At 33.7% G+C, this 21967-nt stretch overlaps 1 protein-coding gene and 1 long non-coding RNA gene across 4 annotated transcripts; both read left to right on the top strand.

Moving 5' to 3' along the window:
- Positions 1-8684: 8684 nt before the first annotated feature.
- Positions 8685-13423, top strand: LOC109812972 (uncharacterized). Of its 3 annotated transcripts, none has more exons than XR_003805435.2 (5): positions 8685-8787; positions 8954-9018; positions 11205-12175; positions 12260-12504; positions 12590-13047. It is a non-coding gene; the product is annotated as an uncharacterized LOC109812972 (long non-coding RNA). The 3 variants fall into 3 exon arrangements; XR_014430776.1 differs by lacking the exon at positions 8685-8787 and adding an exon at positions 13104-13423 and having other exon boundaries at positions 8795-9018; positions 12590-12666; XR_014430775.1 differs by lacking the exon at positions 8685-8787 and having other exon boundaries at positions 8795-9018.
- Positions 13424-15432: 2009 nt separating this feature from the next.
- KNATM (KNOX meinox protein) lies at positions 15433-17946 on the top strand. Its single transcript, XM_029274304.2, has 3 exons — positions 15433-16065; positions 16989-17105; positions 17514-17946. The coding sequence occupies exons 1-3, from the start codon at positions 15913-15915 to the stop codon at positions 17628-17630; spliced, it is 387 nt and encodes a 128-aa protein (XP_029130137.1). The 5' UTR covers positions 15433-15912; the 3' UTR covers positions 17631-17946.
- The last annotated feature ends 4021 nt before the right edge of the window (positions 17947-21967 follow it).

The raw sequence follows: 21967 nt of genomic DNA, 5'->3' as shown, positions 1-21967 counted from the left end.
AACATTGGCACTTTCCAATGCTTGGAAGGCGGTTTCTAAAGCTTCCTCCGCTGCATCCACGTAAGGTATGGTGGATGGCTTACTGATGAGTATATCATCTTCAGCTTGTACAGTCACCAGCTTGTCACCCACAATGAATTTGACTTTTTGGTGGAGCGTAGAAGGAACAGCTCTTGCATCATGAATCCAAGGTCGGCCGAGGAGACAGCTATATGCGGGAGTAATGTCCATCACTTGAAATTCGACGATGAAGATGGTGGGCCCAATTTGGATTGGGAGATTGACTTCTCCCACCACTTCTCTTTTAGAACCGTCGAAAGCTCGGACGATCATGTTGCTCGGGCGCATTTGGACTCCCTTGATTGCCACTTGATCGAGCGTTCTTTTTGGCATTACATTCAAGGAAGATCCATTATCTACCAAGACTTTAGCGATGTGATACTCCTTGCACTTTACAGAGATGTGCAAGGGCTTGTTGTGGTTTGGTCCCTCAGCGGGGATCTCTTCATCGGTGAAAGAGAGGTGATCATTAGCCGTGATGTGACTAACAATCCCCTCAAATTTGTCTTGGGAGATAGTATGCGACACATATGCCTCGTTCAAGACTTTCAACAGAGCTTGCCGATGCGGTTCGGAGCTTAGGATCAACGACAACAAAGTGATCTTTGCTGGTGTCTTGTGAAGTTGATCCACAATGGAATACTCGCTTTGTTTGATGATTTTTAACAGCTCATCAGTCTCCTCCTCGGATTCTCTATCTTCCTCGGTTTTCTCCTTTTCTTTTCCTTTATTCTTGGGAGCTTTGTCGTGCAGATCTTCGGGAGTGTAGATCCTTCCACTCCTAGTCATGCCCCCAAGTCCAGCGATGTTGGAGATATCGCTGTCGGCAGAAGAATGGATGTCGTATATCCACGGCACAGCCTTATTTGATTCGTAGGGGAAAGGTCTTGGAGCAGTAATCCTTAATGGTGTTGGACCTTCCCCTTTATTCGTCTTGATTACCAACAACGGAGTCGCCGTGTGTGTAGTTGTTGGCTTGCATTTAATTACCAATGGCGTGCGATCCATTCTGAACATACGCATCGATTATTTCTTTCTTTTTATTAATATTTATTATTAAATTACCGGGAGAGATAAATGCAAATGAATGACTAATGAGATGCAAAGGCAATAAATCTCAAAAATACAATTTTTATTAATTGAAGAAAGTGTACAACTTTTATACAATGCTTTGAAGCAACTTTTTACAAAAAGAGAAAAGCCGGTAAAAACCCACAGGCGGGTTCATATGTCTTTGCCATTCATCTTCGGCTTCCTCCACATGGCGGCCCATTGCTTCAATCTGAGTATGGACCGCTTGGCTCATATCATCACTGATTTTCTGAGCATCTTTCGCTTTTTGTATATGATAGTTGATCATGGCCTGCAGCTCATTAAGCTCATCCTCGGCCCGATCCTTCTCCTCTTGGAGTTTGGCCATTTGTGCCAATCCTTCCCTTTCCTTTTTGCAGAAGTCGGAAAGGTTTGCGGCTTGTCGTTGAACAACTTCTCGCCATTGTTGCGCATCGGATCGAGTCAAAAGCAGATCGTCTTGCATATCCTTGATCAACTGTGCCTGCTTTGAATACTCGGCCTCAAGGTGTGCTATCTTCATGTTGACTTCTTGGAGTTGACTACTCGGTTCAACCTTTGGCATTTTGGGTGCCCGAGTAGCCTCCTCATTGAGGTTAGCACACTCATCCTTGAGCCGCTCTATCTCGTGGTCTTTCTTCTTGCATTGCCTTTGAAGACCATCAATAGTAAAACTGGATTCTTCATTTTTCTCTTCAAGAACTCTCATCTGAGCTCCCATGATTTCCAGTTTCTTGGTCAAGGCGTCGACTTGCTCTTGCAACACCTTCCTTGTTGCTGTGGTTGCACAAGAAGTGGATGGTTGAGGCACTCCCCTCTCGCTCCTCCATTTCTCATAATCAATGGAGACGGATTCCCGAGGCTTTCCAAGCTCGAGATCTCCCTCATAGGTTGGTCTCTCCCACGCTCTCATGACAGCGTGCATGTCCTTCTGATGCTCGGAATCGAAGGAGAAACACAAACCTCCAAGCTCCTCTATAGTAGGAATGGTCTGAGTCCTCATCAGTTGCCTCATAACCAATCTAGGTGAGTAGGCTATGCACCTCTGAGGCCTATCAATGGTATGCTTGGATAACTGCCGCATCTCATCAATACATGGCTTGGACGGAACCAAGGGCAAACCCACGTGAAGTGCTCGATACTCCACTGTTCCATCTCTTCCTTCCACTCAGAAGCATATCGGCGGCGTACGGGAATTTTCGAAAAACTCCTCAAAGGGTCGGGCAAGGTCCCCATATGACTAGAGGCATAGAAATGAGTGATGCTCCACACATACAGCAAGGAGGTGCAGCATCGGATGATTTTTCCTTGCTTCTGTTGAGACAGATGAACAGAGAGCAAGGTGTCGGCAAGAATAGCAGGCACGAGACTCTTCATGTGTACGTCCCAAGCAAAGAAAGCGTCCATCGCAGCATGGTCCACTGTGTTAGCGTGAAAGGGGAATAGGATCATCCCAAACACAGCTAACGCTAGAGTCTTGTTGAAAGCTAACCAATCTCCCTCACCAGCCAAGGAAGAAAGGTGGTCCTCAATCATAGCAAGCTTCCATCCTTTAATACTGCCGTTCCCCACTAAGGCAGCTGATCGTGATGGTAATTTGACCTGAGTGGCAACTCTCTCTACGGCCACATGGTTGTCATGAAAGATATAGACCCCGGCTGATTTGGGCCATCGTAGCATGAGTTCGTACTCCTCGAGAGTAGGAACTAGGTCAAACTGGGGGAACTCGAAGCAGTGCAAATCGATACTCCAGAAGTGAACCAGTGCTCTCAGAAATGCTGGATCCACACAGATCTTCATCAAGTCGAGGACTCGTCCATATGATTTCTCAAACTTGACGCGAGCCTCTCTTGGCATCAAAGTACAGAGGTGATCCAACCTCTCAGCACGGTATAACAAGAAGTCTACTTTCTTCAACTGCCCATGCATCTCCTTAGACCTCTCCATATTCTACAATACAATGCATGATATGAGATGATGGAGATGAATATGCATGCATAGTGTTTATTCAACTAAGCATTATCATGTTTTGGGATTTTCCTAAGATGATGCATGATATTGCTTGGTTTGGATAAATACATATTTTTTCTTTTGGATATTTTGTATCTTTTTTGTATTTTTTGGGTGAAAAGGGAAACTACCTATATGAATGTGATGAAGGTAGATGTTAACACCATGTAATGGAAGATTCTTATTTCTATTTATTCTTATTTTAAAAGAATAGGAATGTTGTATGTTTAAAGAAATGCAATGTATGCTCATACAATGTCACATAATCAATGCACAAACAATTCACTCATCCACGAACAGTCACGAGCGAATCACGAGGTAGGGGTATCCTGCAGAAAAGTGCATATTCAAGGTGGTTCTAACTGTTCTCACCGGTCTGAGGCCCCCAAGGTGCCCCCATTATAGGGACCCAATTCCTCTCGTCGATGGAAAGTTCCAACGCACTGTCGGACTTGAGTTCATGGTTATCACCTTGAGTGATGCTTTCCGACAACGGTCTACGGGCACCTATAGCCCATTCGACAACTGGCCGTACTAACATCCACTCCCTATGGCTTACCACTCATGCCCCCGGGTATAGAGGGAACTGTTGTGTGCAAAGGTTTGTGTGCAGTTTGTATTTCAAACAATTGCGAAAATTTAAACATACAACAGTTATTAAAGCCAAATAAATAAAGCATGTTATCATACAAACAAGGGGTAATGAAGTAATTTTAACTATTATTTGTTAAAAATAATCTGTCACTAAATGGGACTGACTCTCGAGGCTTCCCCAGTGAAGTCGCCATCTGTCGCCACCGGCCCGAAACGGGCTTTCGGCATTCGCGAAGGATGGTTGGACTCTTTTATTTGTTTAAAAATATGGATTGCTAGAATGACTTATTCTCAAACTGAGACCTTGTCAAACGAGCAATTTTATTAAAAGGCTCACCAATCCATGTTAATCCCAAGCGGGACCCTCCATGGATTAGCGGTTTTCATAAAAAGGAAGGGTTCATGGAGTCGCCACCAATGTTTTACTCAAAACATTGGAAAAAGAAGTTTAAGGCAATCGATTCAAAAATCGACTTCGGCCATGACAACCAGAGTCGGGTAAGGGAGTCGGTTACGCGTGGGGAAGGTGTTAGCACCCCACAGCGCCCCTTTCGGGTTCCCTATGACAGATTATTTCTAAAAATAATAGTGCGAAATTACTAAATTACCCCTATTTATTCTAAACAATTATAACTTAACTATCTACATGATGACAGTTAAATATACACACAGAAAGCAGTAAAAGGAAGGACTTAAGAAGAAACCTTTGAAGCGTGCTTTTATATTCAAGTAAAACTGGGAAGCTTTTTGGCGTTCCCTCGCTCTACAAGCCCGCTCGCTCCCTCCTAGAAAATTTTAACTATGGAAATCCGGAGGATTTCCCTTCGACTCAGTTCGAGACTCAAGCAAAAAGCTCAGAACTCGAGAACTTTGTCGGATCAACTCTCCGAGTGATTTCTAGGCAGAGCACTGCTCAAAAAAACCCAGAATACTCAAGAAGAGGGTTAAAACTCAGTGTAAAAGTGTGGAATGACGTCCAAATGACGTCTTATTTATAGGGAACAGGCGCAATACGGGCCCTGGAGTCAATACGGTCCGTATTGAAGTTTTGAACTACAATACGGCCGTATTGAAGTTCAAAAAACCTCAATACGGCCGTATTGAGTTCAGTGCAGCCGTATTGAAGTTCAGAAACTTCAATACGGCCGTATTGAGTTCAGTGCAGCCGTATTGAAGTTCAGAAACTTCAATACGGCCGTATTGAGTTCAGTGCGGCCGTATTGTAGTTTAAAATGTTCAATACGGCCGTACTGAACTTTTGGGAGGCCGTATTGGGCTTCATTCCCTCCACTTCCTTATTTTGAGCTATTACAAGACCTCTAGACCTACAGAGAATCCTCCTAGGGCCTTCCATGAGTCCTTCTGGCTGACTTTCCTTCAGTCTTCAAGAGTCTTCAAGCTTTATTTCCGACCCGGACAATTTTAGGGGTCTACATAGAGAACTTTTGAATCTTTTTGATATCTTTTACAAAAAAAACTCTCTCTATAACACATTTCTCTTTGCAAGAAGAGGTTCTTTGACCTTTGTGGTAACCTCAACAAAGTTTTTAAGAATTGAGTTGATTATCATCTTAATAGAGTGAAAGGTTAAGCTACATGGTTGATTCATCTTTTCTAATCTATTATATACATCAGGTGAATTTGTTCCTTAATTCCTTGTATTAGTTTTTTTCTTGAGTAGGTTTCTTAAGAAGAAAGAATCTTGTAGTGGGGGTGCTACAAGTAGGTGCTTCTTGGGGTTCAAGAAGTGGTTTCTTTAATAGTGTAGAAGTATATTGCATGTGTTATTGTGATTATAAAACTTCTAACATTAAAGATTAGTGGAAAATCTCAATTTAGTTGATTGAGGATTGGATGTAGGTCACAAGTGGATGTATTGCATGTGGTATTGTGATTATAAAACTTCTTGCCGCATACTTGAATTTACATTCTTGCATTTCTAGACATACATTTGGTGCAAAACATCATTTCTTTTATCGTGAGTCTAAACTGTAGCCCTAAATGTCTAATCTCTAACCTAACAATTAAAACTCAATTTTATTAATCACACACAGGGAAATCATAAATACCAAAGTATATTCATACCAAAATATTCAAAACAAGACACAACTCACACCCAAACTCTTTTCTCTCAATCCAATCATAAAAACATAGATTAAAGCCTAATACTACTTTATTATACCATCAATTTCTCAAATACAACATCAATTTCACATTCTAATTACATCCCTTATTAACTACTCACACAATAACCATTTAGGATTTCCACAAGAACCCACAAACAATGCAAACTTCACAATTACACGTTTAATTAGTTATTCCAGACATACATGTATTCACATGCTTGAAATAATTAATTAAAACAATTTAATTGATTATTTTAGTAAGGAATAGTCAATTTTGAAAAACTTAACACATCAACATACATTTTCACACAGAAGCATGCTCACATTAATCATTCAACTCAATTATTTATCTCACTCATTTTGCATATCAAGATACAAACAATATAAACATATCTCATACAATTCATTACTCAATATAAGCATGCTTCACTCAAAATTCCTAGTTCATTTAAGAAGATTAAATCTATCTCAAGGTAAAGGCATAATGAATATTTCAGCCAATTGTCTACTTGTTTTTATAAACTCCACTATGCAATCACCTTTTTGAACATGATCTTTAAGAAAATGATGTTTGATCTCTGTATGTTTAGTTCTAGAATGCAAGTAGGATTCTTAGTTAGATTTAAAACACTACACTATAAGAAAAAGGATGAATTGCGATGGACAAATTGTGACAGTTATTGTGAAATCGTCACCACTTCAATTTTGCGACAGTTCATATGATAGTTACTCCCAACTAGGGATGGCAAATATACCCGTACCCGCGAGTAATACCCGAACCCGTCCCGAATTTGACGGGGAATACCCGGTTTGACTGGGTATGGGTACGGGTACGGGTAAAACCCGATATATTAAATAGGGTACGGGTACGGGTACGAGTATGTACTTACCCGCCCCGTACCCGTCCCCGTTCCAATTTTTAATTTAATACCCACTTTCAATTTAATTTTATTAAAGAATTTTAATATTTTTTTATGTGTGATTATTTATTATAATATGAGATAAAGAAATAACCTAATTATAATTATAATATAATTAAAAAAATAATTTAAAAATATTATATTTTTTTAAAAAAAATAAAAAATAAAAAATTTGTCGGGTACGGGTACGGGTACGGGTACGGGTACGGGTACGGGTACAGGTATGGGTACGGGTATACCCGATACCCGACGGGGATGGGGATGGAGATGAAAATTACATACCCGACGGGTACGAGTACGGGGACGGGAATGAGTTTGGCTCGCGGGGACGGGGACGGGTATCATGAAACCTGTACCCGCCCCGCCCCGTTGCCATCCCTACTCCCAACCTCTGCAAAATATTTTGATATTGCGACAGTTCGTCCGATGGAGCCAAATAACCGTCAAAAAATTTATCTATATTGAGGCAGTTTGTAGTAAACTGTCTCCAAGATAAAAATTGAAAATAAAAATTTACACAAACTTATGCACACTCCAAAATTATATAATTTTACTTTCAATAAAAAATTAGAAAAGTATAATCATAATGACATGTAATTACATTTAGAAATGTTAAAAAGGAAAAAATACTTCAATATACTATATTAATTTTATTTCTATATCTTTTAAATTATTTTAAAATATTTTTTTTTATGTTAATCCGTTACATTTTTTTTATGTGTTAGTGAAATTAACAATACATCTTAATTGTGGATTAAATCGAGATATTGAACAACTAATAAATAATTTATGAAATTTATTATTTTAATGGTTAATTAAATATGAGATATTTGATAGATTAAATTATCTTTTCATAAATATTAACTTAAAAATCACTTGTAGGTTTGAAAATAATATATATATATATATATATATATATATATATATATATATATATGAGGAGGGTTCAAACGACACCGGTGTAACTTTTACTAAGTGTTACATCGCTCAATAATTTTATATTAAATGTGAATTTTGAAAATCCAACCGTTGGATTGAAAGTTCATATCTCTTAGATCATATATGTCAAATTTTATATTAATCTAAGACAATTTGATACTTCATTCTCATAAAACAAAATTGACGTAATATATACATTTCAAAATATACTAAAATATGAACACTTTGATTACCTTCAAGTTGTTGTTCAATTTTAACAAAATTTGACATATATGATCTAAGAGATATGAACTTTCAATCCAACGGTTGGATTTTCAAAATTCACATTTAATATAAAGTTATTAAGCGGTGTAACAATTAGTAAAAGTTACACCGGTGTCGTTTGAACCCTCCTCTATATATATATATGACCTCTATTTAAAATTTAAAAATTATTTTTAATACAGGTTAAATATTATTTTGTTCAAAAGTTTAGTGAAATTTGGTAAAAGTTTAGGATTAAAAACACATTTAATAGTAGACTAAATGAAAAGTAATTTGTTTTTTTTGAAGTATTATATTATCTTAATAAACTTACATTTTATTAAAAAATTTATATATACTTTCTTTAGCATGAGGTACACGATTATTTTTTTTCTTTTTATAATTTTAAAATCATGACTAAAAATTATAAAGTCAGAAGTAATTATAAATTTTTTTTTTTTGAAAGATTACAATTAAGAAACAAGAAGAAATTGAAAATATTAAAATGTTAGTATGAGCACATAGAAAAATAAATCAAAATATAACATTAATATTTGTATGATGTCATTAATAAAAATAGGAGATATTTGATAAATTAAATAATTATTTCGTAAATATTGCAATGATTTTAAAGAGAACCGTTGTAATGTATGTAAAAAAAAAAATTACTCGGTCATTTTACTTATGTTACTTTCTTTCGAAAGGTTCCCTTAAACCTTTCAAAAGGAGATGCACCCCACCACTACACGAGACACACCCTACCACTGCACGAGATGCACCCCACCACTGCTCAAGACACAACCTGCCACCGCACGAGACTCCTGGTACGTATTTCACTTGCTTTTGCTTTTGATGGGGAGTGATTAAAAGGATTTTGGGGAGGGGGTTCGGATTATGCTGCATTGTTCAATTTCTTTTGATTTTTTTGATTTGGGGAAGGGTTTTTGACAAAGGGCTTGGAATCTGTCTTTTGATTGTCACTGTTGAAAGACCAGGGCCGTGGGAATTAGTGGAAGGATTGAGTTGATGGAAATGTGAATCTACTGAAGCATAAGGTTAACTTTTGACCCTTTTATCCTGTTTTCTCTGGATTTTGAATCGTATTCCGTTTCTTTTATTCTTTGTTTTGCTCTTTACAATGTTCTTCGAGCTCAATGTAGACTTTTCGTGTTTAGGGCTTATAAAAGGACCTTCCTTAGTAAGAGCTCATCGTTTCTTTTATTCTTTGCTTTGTTTTTTTTCTTTTATTAGCCTCTGTTTTAGAATATTATAATGGTATAAGAATTTTTGTTAATTGAATAACTCCACGTGCTGTTGTTGAGTGTCTTTTATTCATGAATTACACTCAACTTTTGGTACTCTTTTTGGATAAATTGTAAATATGTATATGATAATTTAACTATAATTAGGAAGAATTAAGTTTATATTAAAAGATAGAATAGTAGTAGAAAATTAATGATGATTTCCCTCGTTTTTTGCAAAAAATTTAGGAAGACAAAATTTCACAGCCATAGCTGTGGTTTTGGAGCTATAGTTGTGGAAATCTGGGAAGAAATCCGAAGGTCAGAAAGTTGCAGCTATAGCTATGGTTCAGCAGCTATAGCTGTGGAAATCTGGAATGCAAATTTAAGGGCCCAAAGACTTGAAGCTAAAGCTGTGGGCTCACAGCTAGAGCCATGGAACACTAGAGATTGAGAGAGAGCACTAGAGAGTCACAGCCATAGCTGTGAAATTCAAAGTTAAAGCGTTGGAGGTTCCTTAAACTTGAAGGAGTTTCCACAGCTATGGCTGTGAAACCACAGCTGCAGCTGTGAAGCTTACTTCACCTTGAAGGAGTTCCCGCAACCATAGTTGTGAATCTACAGCTGCAGCGGTGGGCTTAAAAATTACAATTCCTCCCCTGTTTTAAAGCTGATATAAAAGGGAAATGAGGGGTATTTTTTGGGGAAAAAAATAGAGAGAAAAACAAGAGCTGGGAGCATAGGAGGAAGAAAGAACAGAGTAGGAACAAAGATTTGGAGGCTGGATCACTTGGGAACGAGGATCAACTCCTTTTCTTCATCTCTTACTTTGTAATTTCTTCTTCCACTCCTTTGATCTTGTAAATGGCCATGAAGGGTTGAATCATTGAGAATTGTTCCGGATGTAACTACTAACTCATATTCTTCTTAAATATATATGCATTTCATTCTCATCACTTGTGTTTGATTTTTCTCTTAATGCTTATATCGGTTTGATCACCCGTTGTATGATTTTTGGTTTTTGAATCCGGTTGGAAAATGTTTTTGAAAACCCGAACTGAATCTTGCACCTAAACATCTCTTGCTCTAGGAATAGACTTGATTTGTTTAGTCACTTTGTTCAAGTCATTGTTCTTAATGCAAAGTGTTAATCATAAAACATAGAGGAATCATGTTTTAGATTAATCACTTTAGGATTCAACTTTGAGGGATCTTGTTGAATTACTAAATGAATGTGGAAGTCATGAAATTGAAATCATATTTGTTTTAAGAAGATTTAAGAGTTAGCAAGTACTCCTGAGTCCAATCCTTGCTTCTTATAATTGTTCTTATAAATTTTACATTATCGTTTTATTTTACGTCGCATTAATTCACTTTCAATCATATAAACGTCTCTATATTAATCATTAGAGTAAGAATTACTAAACTCTCAAATCCCTGAGGACGATACTTAAATACTACATTGAAACTTGTTCTGCTTGCCAAGTGGAGTGTTCCTAAAACCTCATCAGCTGTAGAGGATAATAATATCTTTTATGTCAATCCTTTATAATAACCACCTTTTCTGTAAAGTTATAATGGTATTTGAATTTATCCTATTTATTTATGTAAGGACAATATATAAAAAAAATTATTTTACACAGTCTGAATTTAATTGCAATTGTATCTCCTAATAGTAGCAACTTATATAATTATTGGTGATTACAGGGACATGAGCCATTTTTATCTGTCAATGGATTGCACCAGTTACATATCCTCATATTCTTCTTAGTAGTTTTTCATGTACTTTACAATGCTATCATAATGCTTCTCGGAAGACTAAGCCTTATGTCCTTTTCTTCTTGCTTTGTTAGCTACAATATTTATATACTTTTGGTCATGTGGTTAGATCATTAGGTGATGTGCCTTAAATCGATTTAATTTCAGACTTACCCTTGATGAAACCATAAATGTTGTTATAGTTCCGTTTAAGCACCAAACTTAGAGTTTTCTTTATGCAGATACGTGATTGTAAGGAATGGGAGGCAGAGACTTCTACTCATGATTATGAGTTCGCTCATGGAACAAGGAGTTTTTGGTATGTTTGGAACAAGGAGTTACTCAAGCAACAATGATGCTCAAATGAGGTTTGGGGGAGTGTCTTATTATGGAAGATTGATAGACATCATTGAACTTCACTAAAATGGGTTCACAATACCTATGTTTAAATGTGAATAGACTAATACCACAAACCCAAGAGGAATGAAGATAGACAAGTTGAGTTTTGTCTCTATTAATTTTTCCATACTAAGACATACTAGAGACCATGAAGATGATGAACCATACACTAATGCTTCAAAAGTTAAAATGGTTTATTACGTGGATGATGAGAAGGAACAAGGTTGGAATATACCAATTCATTTGAAGCCAAGAGACTTGTACAACATGGGAGAAAATGATGAAGCTATGCCATCCATTGAATCGTACCCATCACAAAATTTGGATCAAATTTTCCCTAATGATGCTAGTCATATACAATTGGAAAGAATGACAACAGATGATGATGAACTTGAAGGCTTAACTACCAATGTAGATTGTAATAATGACAATGAAGAAATGGTTTTCCCTAATGTTTTCTTTTATAAATTCTTTTAAGTGTATGGACTTGTGTTTATTAGTTATAGGAAATTCTTTTGAATGTATATTTTTTATCATCTTAGATTTAGAAGTTGATATTAATTGTGGTTTATATTTATAGATATGCTTCCTTCAAGATAAGTTGCTTCTAGGAGTAGATCCATGCCAAATCCACAAAATGAACCTAATGCATCTCATCAAAATGAACATGTTCCTCAACAAAGTGAGCCTATAGCTAATATTGAATCATCTCAAGAAGAGGTACAAGTTGAGACTAATGGGATTGAGAATGTACTTGAAAATCCATCGGTGGTTCGAAGAAAAACATATCCATATTGGATTGTTGATGTTATTGGTACATAATTAATTTTATTTAGTTTCTTATATATCTTTTTAATTGTTATATATGTTGTATTAACAATAAACTTTGTTGTATTAGATGGGGAAGGCCATATATCACAAACACGTCTACAAGTGCAAGATGTGTTTCCAATGACTGATAGTCCAACAAAGATATTGACACAATGGAATAGACACAATCAACCAGTGGATGATTCTTCTAGTTTGTTGGCGGGATTTTTAGGCCAAGTTGCTTCCAACTTTGGCAACTTTCCTGTATTGTATGAGAAATGGACATAGGTTCCTAAAAAGTATAAAAATAATGTTTTTGTTAACACGATACAGGTATTACTTAAAGTTAAATGAAAATGATGTTTGATTTATTTTATGTATTTTGTGTCTAACATGATTGTTTATTTTGATTTTGCAGGCTAATTTTGTTGTTAACGGTGAAGATCACAAAGAATACATCTTTTGGAGATTGGGAAAGAAATGGAAGGAAAAATGGTATAGATTGTTTGATAAATAACATGATTGGGAAAAATTCATGGAGCAAAATATTCAGAATCACCCACTGCACATTCCCTAAAATCATTGAGAAATTTTTGTGCATTACAGATAAAGCACTAAAGCAATTGTAATAACAATTTCATTTAATTTCAATAGAAAGTTACTAGATCAAATTTTCTTTTATTTTCATCAATTGAACATACTATGTGATTTTATCATGGTTATATCTTATTTAGTGAGACTATGTCTAAATGTGTGCAAAATCTATTTTTTGGAAAATGTTTGTAGAATCATATGTTTGGTTGTGTTGAAACATCTATGTAGAATTTTTGTTTTATTTTTATTTTCTTCCTCTTTTTCCTATTATTTGTATGAATGCATTATGTTAATTAAGAGTTTTTACTTATTTTTATTAATTTTTTGTTTTATTCCAGACACCTGACTTAGAATCACCCATAAATGGAAAACCTTCCTTTGAAGGGAGTCATATTCCTAAAGGTCATGACTTAGATCACTTGCCACTGTTTAGTTTATTTTTTATTTTTAATTTATGCACTTTAATTATGAAATTTAAATACATACTTGTGTGTTTTCTTTGGATTTGTTTAATATTATATGAGAAGCATAATTTAATACTCTATATGTTTATGAATTTTATTTTATTTTATTATTAGCTTATGTTATTTAATTTTGTCTAATCATATTACAGTTGAAATAAAAATAATAGATAGGAAAGTATTATAACAAAAAATATATAAAATGATTGTTATATATATTATTGTAATAATTACTAAATTGTAATCTAATTAGTGTTTAATTGTATTGTAATATATAAAATATTAATAAGTATGCATTAACCTCTACTAAATTGTAATGCAAAAGATTTATAAAAATAAAATAAAATAATGATTGATATATTTTTAAAAAAGTGATATGAAATTTATTTAAAAATATAAATTAATTTTTAAAAAATAATTGCAACAATTAAAGAATAAATTAATTTTAAAAATGATTTAAAATTTAATTTTAAAAAATAAATAATAAATATTGCGTCATTTAAATAACTGTCACAATGTTAATATAGAGGCAGTTTGTGTGATGATTGACTGAAGGGTCGTAATGTTAATATAGAGGCAGTTTGTGTAACGGGTGACGCAAGGGTCGCAATATTAATATAGAAGTAGTTCAGGTGACAGGTAATTGAAGGGTCGCAATGTTAATATAGAGACAGTTGGTGCGACGGGGGCTCTAAGAGTCGCAATTTCGATTTTGTGAAAGTTTGTGCAACGGTTTTTGTAACTGTCGCAAAATTCACTCGTGACAAATAATTCTGGGACAGTTGGTGAATTGTCGCAATGTCGTCTTTGTGGCGATTCTAACCGTCGCAATGTAGGCTATATAACCGTTGCAAAATTGTCATTTTCTTGTAGTGCTAGTATTATCACACCTTAAAGGAACGTTTTCTACTCTTATACCATAGTTCATTAATTGTTTCATCTATAGAAGTTGAGCACAACAACTTTTAGTAGCTGTGTATTTAGTCTCAACTGTACTCAAAGCAACACAAGCTAACTTCTTACTATGCCATGAAACTAATGGACTTCCTAAAAGATGACAAGTACCACTAGTACTCTTTCTATCTAGTAAACTTACTTTATTCAATAACTCATGTTCTACATCAAATTTCAACGATCAATCCGTTAAATTTAAAGTTCTTAATATATAAATCAAGTCTGCAAATTTTTTAAAAATTTGAAAACTATTTGATACTTTATTTCACTAATTCAAATTGACTAATAATCATAAAATCATTTTATACCTTGATTTGAATTAATGAAATCATGTATCAAATGTTTTTCAAATTTTTAAAGAATTTGCAAACTAGATCTATGCATTAAGAACTTTAAATTCAACGATTATATCGTTAAAATTTGATATAGAACGAGTAAGTCTAGATAAATATAGTCTTAAAGTAAATAGACCCGTTGCGCGTGTACACACACACACACACACACACATATATATATATATATATATATATATATATATATACACAAAATACTATTTTAGTCTTGTAGCTAATCAGTGTGGGATCTGAAACAGTTTTCCACGTGTTAAGATTGGATATCTCGAACATGGTATGTACATCATTTTAATCTTATGACTAATTGATATGAGATTTCTAATACACCATTTAAATATCTACAAGTTATTTAATAGAGTGATACGTTAGACTCAACAATAATCATTAATATAAACTCTAATATTATTTAAAAAATTATAATCTATTATCAAATAATAAGATATCGAACGATTTATACTCGCGTGTCATTCGAGAGTGTTTCCAGAAAAAACGAAAGCAACAAAACTATAATTACCATAGCCACCAACACTAGAATAACAAAATTTTACTTTTACATTTCATCAAATAACTTAAAACACCAATCTCGGAGCATGCAATATCATCAAATGATATATAGCCCATTACTTGTTTATCAGAGGATTAATCAGCAACACATCAGCCGTGCTAAATAGTACGAAAAATCATGAACGAACGTACTAACTAGCAATTTCCTACTACATACTTCTCATAGTAACAGGTACTATAGGTTAAACTGGATTCATCTTAATCATTAATTTTAATTATAGGGTTTATACTACTCGCATAATATACTTGTATAGTTTATACAAAAGATTAAAAAGAAGAGGATAAAGATAAATTAAGGTATGTGGCAATAAAAGTAATGTGATGCAGAAGAATAAATAAATAACATTGCAAGAAGTGTTGTAAAATAATTTTCACTAGTTATAGTGGGGAATAGTGAGATGAAATAAAAATCTTGGGGTGGAATTATAGAATAATGCCAAAAGCAGGGTTACAAAGTTGCGAAGACCTTAAAGGTGCTTTAATCATAGCAATAAACCTTGACAAGTTCCTTTCAAGGGGAAACAGGGGAAGCAGGGAACACAGAGTTTTTAACCCTTTATCTTTTTCCCATGCATGCACTTATATTCATACTATACTATTTTTACCTCCAATGGTTAACAACATGAAGAACAGACATACCCATACGGCAGGGTAACCCCATTTGTACTTGATAACTACGTTTCATCACTTAACTTGAACCAATTGGTCAATAACCATGATGCAAACCCCTTTTATCCAGGATGAGTTGCTATATATAACACTGCTTCTTTCTTCGTGTGCAATTCGATTGGTGCAATTGCATAAGAGAAAGAGTTATGGAAGCTACACAAATTAGAGAAGAAAATGGAGGGAGAAAGGGGGTTCAGGGAGGTGATGCACAGAAAGAAAATGAAGACATTCTAAAGAAGATCATTGCAAGTCATCCTTTGTATGAAGTTCTGATTGAATCTCACATCAACTGCTTGAAGGTAATCTTTTCTCCTATCTTTCTTTTGCTGTTTTTGACTTAAAACTATTAGTGTGGAATTAATTATTATGGTCCACGGTCAACAATTAAGAGAAAAGGACAAAAGCCATTTAAAACATACATTTAAGTTTTAAATAGTAACTACTAACGATAGTAACGTAGCTAAGGACCACCTACATGGCTACATTTTTCTCAAAAGTATTTGATACAAATACATACAAGTGATAAATTGGATTTTGTAGTGGCTATAATATTTGGTAACATGAGAGTAATTTAAAACCTTACTAAAACAAGAGAAACGTGGCTCCCACTTTAATATAACAAAAACACTAGTTTAAGAAAACAAATCTTACCTTGTTCTTGTTGTCAATTTTATGACTTTTGTCATATTTCTTTTTCTACTTTAAAAGTGGGTCGAGTTTTGTTATATTCTTTAATTTTGGGGGAATATATATATAATGCATGCATATAATAAAGATACAAAATAAATAAGATATAAATAATTTGTTTGGTGTATAATGATCACAACAAAATTTAAAGTTAAGATTTTGTATAAATTATCACAATCTTTATTATTAGACTCATTCAAGTTATTTCATAGATAATTATATACAATGTCACTAAAATAACATAATTGTGTTTACAATGTGAAAAGGCTAGAAATTTTTGCATAAATAAATATACACATGATAATTTTGTGAAATTAGTGTGAATTAGGTATAATATGAATTTCGGATTTTATTTAAGTAAACTTCTTTAAAATCAAATTAGTTTATACATAAAATAATTTATGTATACATTCCAAGCCTTTTTATGAAAAAGTCTGTGCAAAAATTCTCAGTGATGTTAGGAAAGGTAAGACAAGTTAAAAGCTTATGTATTAATTTGAGTGTGCGTGTACTTTACTCCATTGGTTGAATTCAGGTGGGATTGAACGGAGGTGGAGAGGTTGATGCAACAACTGCTGCATGGAAGAAGTTGGTCGACTCCAAGTCCAAAGCAACTTCTAGTCCTAACACTTCAGAGTTAGATCACTTCATGGTATCACAATTAATTACCAACTTAGAGTCTCTTTACACAAATTTAAAAGTGTTTTTATAGTTTTTTTTTTTATAAAATATATTCTTTATTTTTTATATATAAGTTATCAAAAATATATTTTTAACATATTTAAAAAAGATTCTTAATAACATGCATGTGACTTTGAATTTTGAAAGTCTTCATGTGTTTGACATGATTTCTAAAGAAATGAACTTCATAGGAAAATTGACATGCAGCTTCAACAAGGTAAACTTGTTGATTAGAGTATAACAATTTTGGAAATTAAATTTTACCAACATGGTACCTTTCAGCTACTGCAACATGGAGAAATAAGAATGATGAAAAATGTTTGCTGAAAATAAGACTAGTTTAAAAATGATAACATTGTATATTTGTGTGATTGGATAGGAAGCGTATTGCATGGCACTGAGGAAGCTGAAGGAAGCGATAGAAGAACCAACAAAAGAAACAAATGCTTTCATCAGAGCTACGTATCTTCAACTAAAGGAACTCAATCACCCATAACTTTTTATAAGCACTGCGAATATCGATGATGCTTTCTCTCGTTTGTGCAACTTTGTCGTTAGTTACTTACTTTAATTAATTAACTCGTTTTCTACGACATCTACCCTCAACTAGTGCGTGTAGTATTATTATTATATATGTTCGTGTCGACATTTATATGGTGTATATTAGAGTGGTACTATATATGGTTTTGGAAACGACTACGAATGACACTAATGTTTTTATCATGAAATGGAATTAGAACACGACTAAATTGATGTAATGTTACATTTGTTTATGGTGGTCAAAATAATCAGAATCCGTAGATTTAATAATAGATTATTGAAGGTTGGGATGAATTGGGTATAATTTTTTTTTATGGTGTTCTTAAAATTTTAATTATTTTAAGAGAAAATATTATTTACGTACACATATATACTCATGTACAATCACAAGTTCGTCATCGCATACTCAACAAGATGCCGATGCTGGAGACAATATATATGCACGGAGAGAAGGGAACTGAGGGACGACAATTTTTTTTATTTTATTTATATATATATATATATATATATATATATAGAATTTATTATCTAATTTTATTACGGGTAAAGAAGTCATTAACTAATTTTTAATTAAAAAATTGAGTTATAAAAAAAGTGCTGTAACAGATTACTCTTAAATATGGATCATAGTGGACAGAGATGGATAAAAGGGGGCATGCAGGCCCTTGACTTCTTAGGAAAAATTATATAATAAAATCTATGTATTATACTAAATATACAATTATATTAAGAAAATTATTAAAAGATAATGCATGTTTTATATAATTGATGATGGAAACTTCAAAGAAAGACTTGATTGATGTAATTTTTCCTTCAAGCTTCTAGAATAGATCTTTCTCTTCTTGGTCTCCTTCTAATTTCATCAATGGCTTCCTAAAGTGTTAGAAGCCATTTTCAAACACCCAAGGTAGGGTAGGAAACTACCTTGGTGACGCCACACTTATGTGAGGAATAAGTCCCTTCAATTCTCACCACACTCAAAAGAGGATAAGAGAAAACGATTAAGTTTCAAGAAGAGAAACAAGTTTTGAGACAGAGAATTAGAGAAAATTCATCCAATTCATGTTTACACTCAAAGTAAGTTTTGGTCAATACAAGGAAAACCTATATATAGGAGTTGGTTGGCTTATAGTGCAAGCTAGACTAACCATGGTCAAATCTAATCATGGTTAGCTATCTTGTACTTAAGCTAACCAACCATAGTTAACTCTCTAGAAGTTTATGAAGTAAGTTAAGCTAATCCTAGTCTAGAAGTAACCTATGTTAGCTTAAGTTAACTACAACTACCTAACTTAATCATGACAACTAACTAACTAATGATTACTTTTAACAAATTTGTTAAGATGTAACTATCAAAGCCATGTGACTTATTTAACAACTTGGATGGCTAATTTGGCTAGGTTTGGACGTCCAAACCTATCGGCCTAAGAAAAAGTTTGGGTCATTCAAGCCCAAATAAGTTTATAGCTTAAGCTAGTTATACATTTCCTAAACTACTAATTACACCTTTAAAGAAAAATTATACAAGAACAAAAATTCTTATACTACTTGACCTAAAATACAAGGTTAAAAATATCTTATACAATATATACAATGGGAGATTAAGTAACTAGGAGAACACATACTCTATGCCCATGAATCACATCATCCTCTCTAGTAGTTTCCTCTAGCTACCTAATCATAGACCTTGTCAAAGGTCCTATGGTCTTCCAGGATGGTCCTCCATCAACTGATGACTTTATAATTTTAAAGAATGATATTTATAAGTTAGATAAATAATATTAATCTTATTTTATTCCTTATATTTAAATTTTGTTAAGGAATCTGTTCAAATATTGTCATATAAACTCTACCTACTAGTATTCGTGTTAGTGAAAATATCACATTAAATCTAGCTAATACTGCATAACTATCTCAATCTGTCACTTTTAGATATGTTATTGGTGACCTAAGAGACTAAATGAGATTTTTGAAAATTACAAGAACTAAAAATAAAAATTTTAAATTTGAGGGACCAAAAATAAATTTATCCTAAATTTGAAGGACTAAAAACATATTGAAGTCTAATATTTATTTAAATTAGACTCAATTTCACTTTTGGTCCTCTATAATATTTCAATTCACAATTTTTGGTCCTTTTACTTCTAATTTTGCAAATTTAGTCCCTTAATTTTATAAAATTTACAATTTTGTTCCATTCATTAAATGTTTATTTTTCAATTGTTAAAATTGCAACGTTGGTCGTAGCTTAACACTAGTTAGATGACCAAATAATATTTGTTCGAATATTGAATTGAGAGAATTTCATTTGTTATTTGTTATCCTCTGTACATGAGCCATATTTATATTAAAGTAATATGTTCAACACTAGTTGTTATAATTGACCATAAGCCAGTTATAACAATTTAACAATAACAAATAATAGAAATAAAAAATATGTGAAAAATAAAAATTGAGAAATGATATTCTCTTACACCACCCACAAGTTCAAGGATGAGGTGAAGGCTGAAGCTTAGAAACATTGAGCTTGGTGCACATACTCAAAAATAGAAAGGAGATAATGGTTTGGTGAGAATATTCTCCCATTGATCTTGAGTAGGAACATGTATAATAGAAAGTTGTTTTACAACTTTTTCTCGAACGAAGAAAAAATCAATCTCTATGTGTTCGGTCTTGGCATGCAAAATTGGATTGTGAGATAAAAACACAGTTCTTTGATTATCACAAAGAATTAAAGGATGAGAGATAAAGACCATAAGCTCTTTTAATAGAGTTTGCACCCAAAGAACATCAGAAGTGGCTTAAGCCAGGCTATGATATTTTGTTTCAACAATTGTTTGCTAATTATGCGATCGTCATGAAATGATACTAGGAGCAAGATGAGTAGTCACTCTTGAGGTAGATCTTTTTTCATCAGGATTAAAAGCCCAATCAGCATCATAGAAGGCACAAAGAAAAAAGTGCTTTCTTGGAATAGTAGAAGAAGAGGACAACCCATAGTGAATGGTTCCTTTTAAGTAGTGCATAATGTGTTTTACAACTGCCTAATGACTGTTGAGTGGGAGGCCATACACTAACAAACTTTATTTACTGCAAAACTTAGCTATGATCTAGTGATTGTGATGTATTGGAGTGCTCTCGCAATAGAATGATACAAGGTAGGATCTTGATCAAAGTCAATACTTGCTTTTGAAAGCATGTTATCACTAATCATATGGGTTGAGATGGGTTTAGAATCAAACATAGAGACCTTGTTGAGAAAATTACAAATATATTTGCTTTAGAAAAGTAAAAGAGATCCATCTAGTTGTTGTATTACTTCAATACTCAAAAAATAGTTGAGTTGACCAAGATCTTTACGTGTGAATTTCATGTTAAGTTTATGAGTGAGATATTGTAGAAATGAAGGGCAATTTCCTACGATGATGATATCATCAATGTAGACCAACAAATAAACTACTTGAGTGTTGACAGAGTAAATGAACAAAGAAGGATCACACTTGTTGGCTAAGAAACGAAGTTGGAGTAAAGTATCTTTCAGTTTATCAAACCAACCTCATGGAGCCTACTTAAGACCATAAATTGCTTTATTCAACTTACGTACAAGAGACTTATCTTCAATTTCAAATCCAAGAGGTTGAGTCATGTATACTTCTTTTAGAATTCCATGTAGAAACACATTGTTGATGTGTAGCTAGTGTAAAAACCAGCCATGAGTCAAGGTTGAGGCTAGAATGATTCTTATAGTGATAGGCTTGATAACAGGGGGAAATAAAATGTTTTTGTGAAATCAAACCCATATTGTTGGTTGAAACCCTTGACAACCAACCTTGCCTTATATTTATTTAAGGAACCATCAATATTTTCTTTCACACGAAAGACCCAATTACATCCAATGGGTGTTTTGCTAGGTGGGAGAGGGGTCAGTTTCCATGTCTTGTTTTTTTGTAGTGTTGTGAACTCAATTTGCATGGCTACATACCAAATAGAGTCCTAAACAGCCTGTTTAACTATTTTTGGTTCAACATGGGTAAGTAGTACTATGGGATGGATACGAGGTCTAACAATACCAAATTTGGATCTTATTTGCATAAGATATGTATTGAGAGGTTGAGGTAGAAAGTTTACTTATTTAAAAGAAGAACCACTGTTAGTGGTTATGTTAAGGAAACTATTTGGTGACACTAGGAGGTTAGATGGTTGATTGGAAGGTGTATTGACAGGATCATTTTCTAAAGGATATACAAAAAGTGGTACTACAAGGTGTGGTGCAAAAAAAAGGTATAGTAGCTA

The sequence above is a fragment of the Cajanus cajan genome, chromosome 11 (assembly GCF_000230855.2).
Source record: "Cajanus cajan strain Asha chromosome 11, NIPB_CcT2T_4, whole genome shotgun sequence".
Lineage (NCBI taxonomy): Eukaryota > Viridiplantae > Streptophyta > Magnoliopsida > Fabales > Fabaceae > Cajanus > Cajanus cajan.
The sequence above is the reverse complement of the archived record's forward strand: the minus strand, read 5'-3'. Positions and strand labels throughout refer to the sequence as shown.

Coding starts and splice junctions, on each gene's coding strand:
- KNATM (XM_029274304.2), top strand. CDS start 15,913: ATGGAAGCTACACAAATTAGAGAAGAAAATGGAGGGAGAAAGGGGGTT. Junction 16,066..16,988: donor CTCACATCAACTGCTTGAAG/GTAATCTTTTCT, acceptor GGTTGAATTCAG/GTGGGATTGAACGGAGGTGG. Junction 17,106..17,513: donor CAGAGTTAGATCACTTCATG/GTATCACAATTA, acceptor GTGATTGGATAG/GAAGCGTATTGCATGGCACT.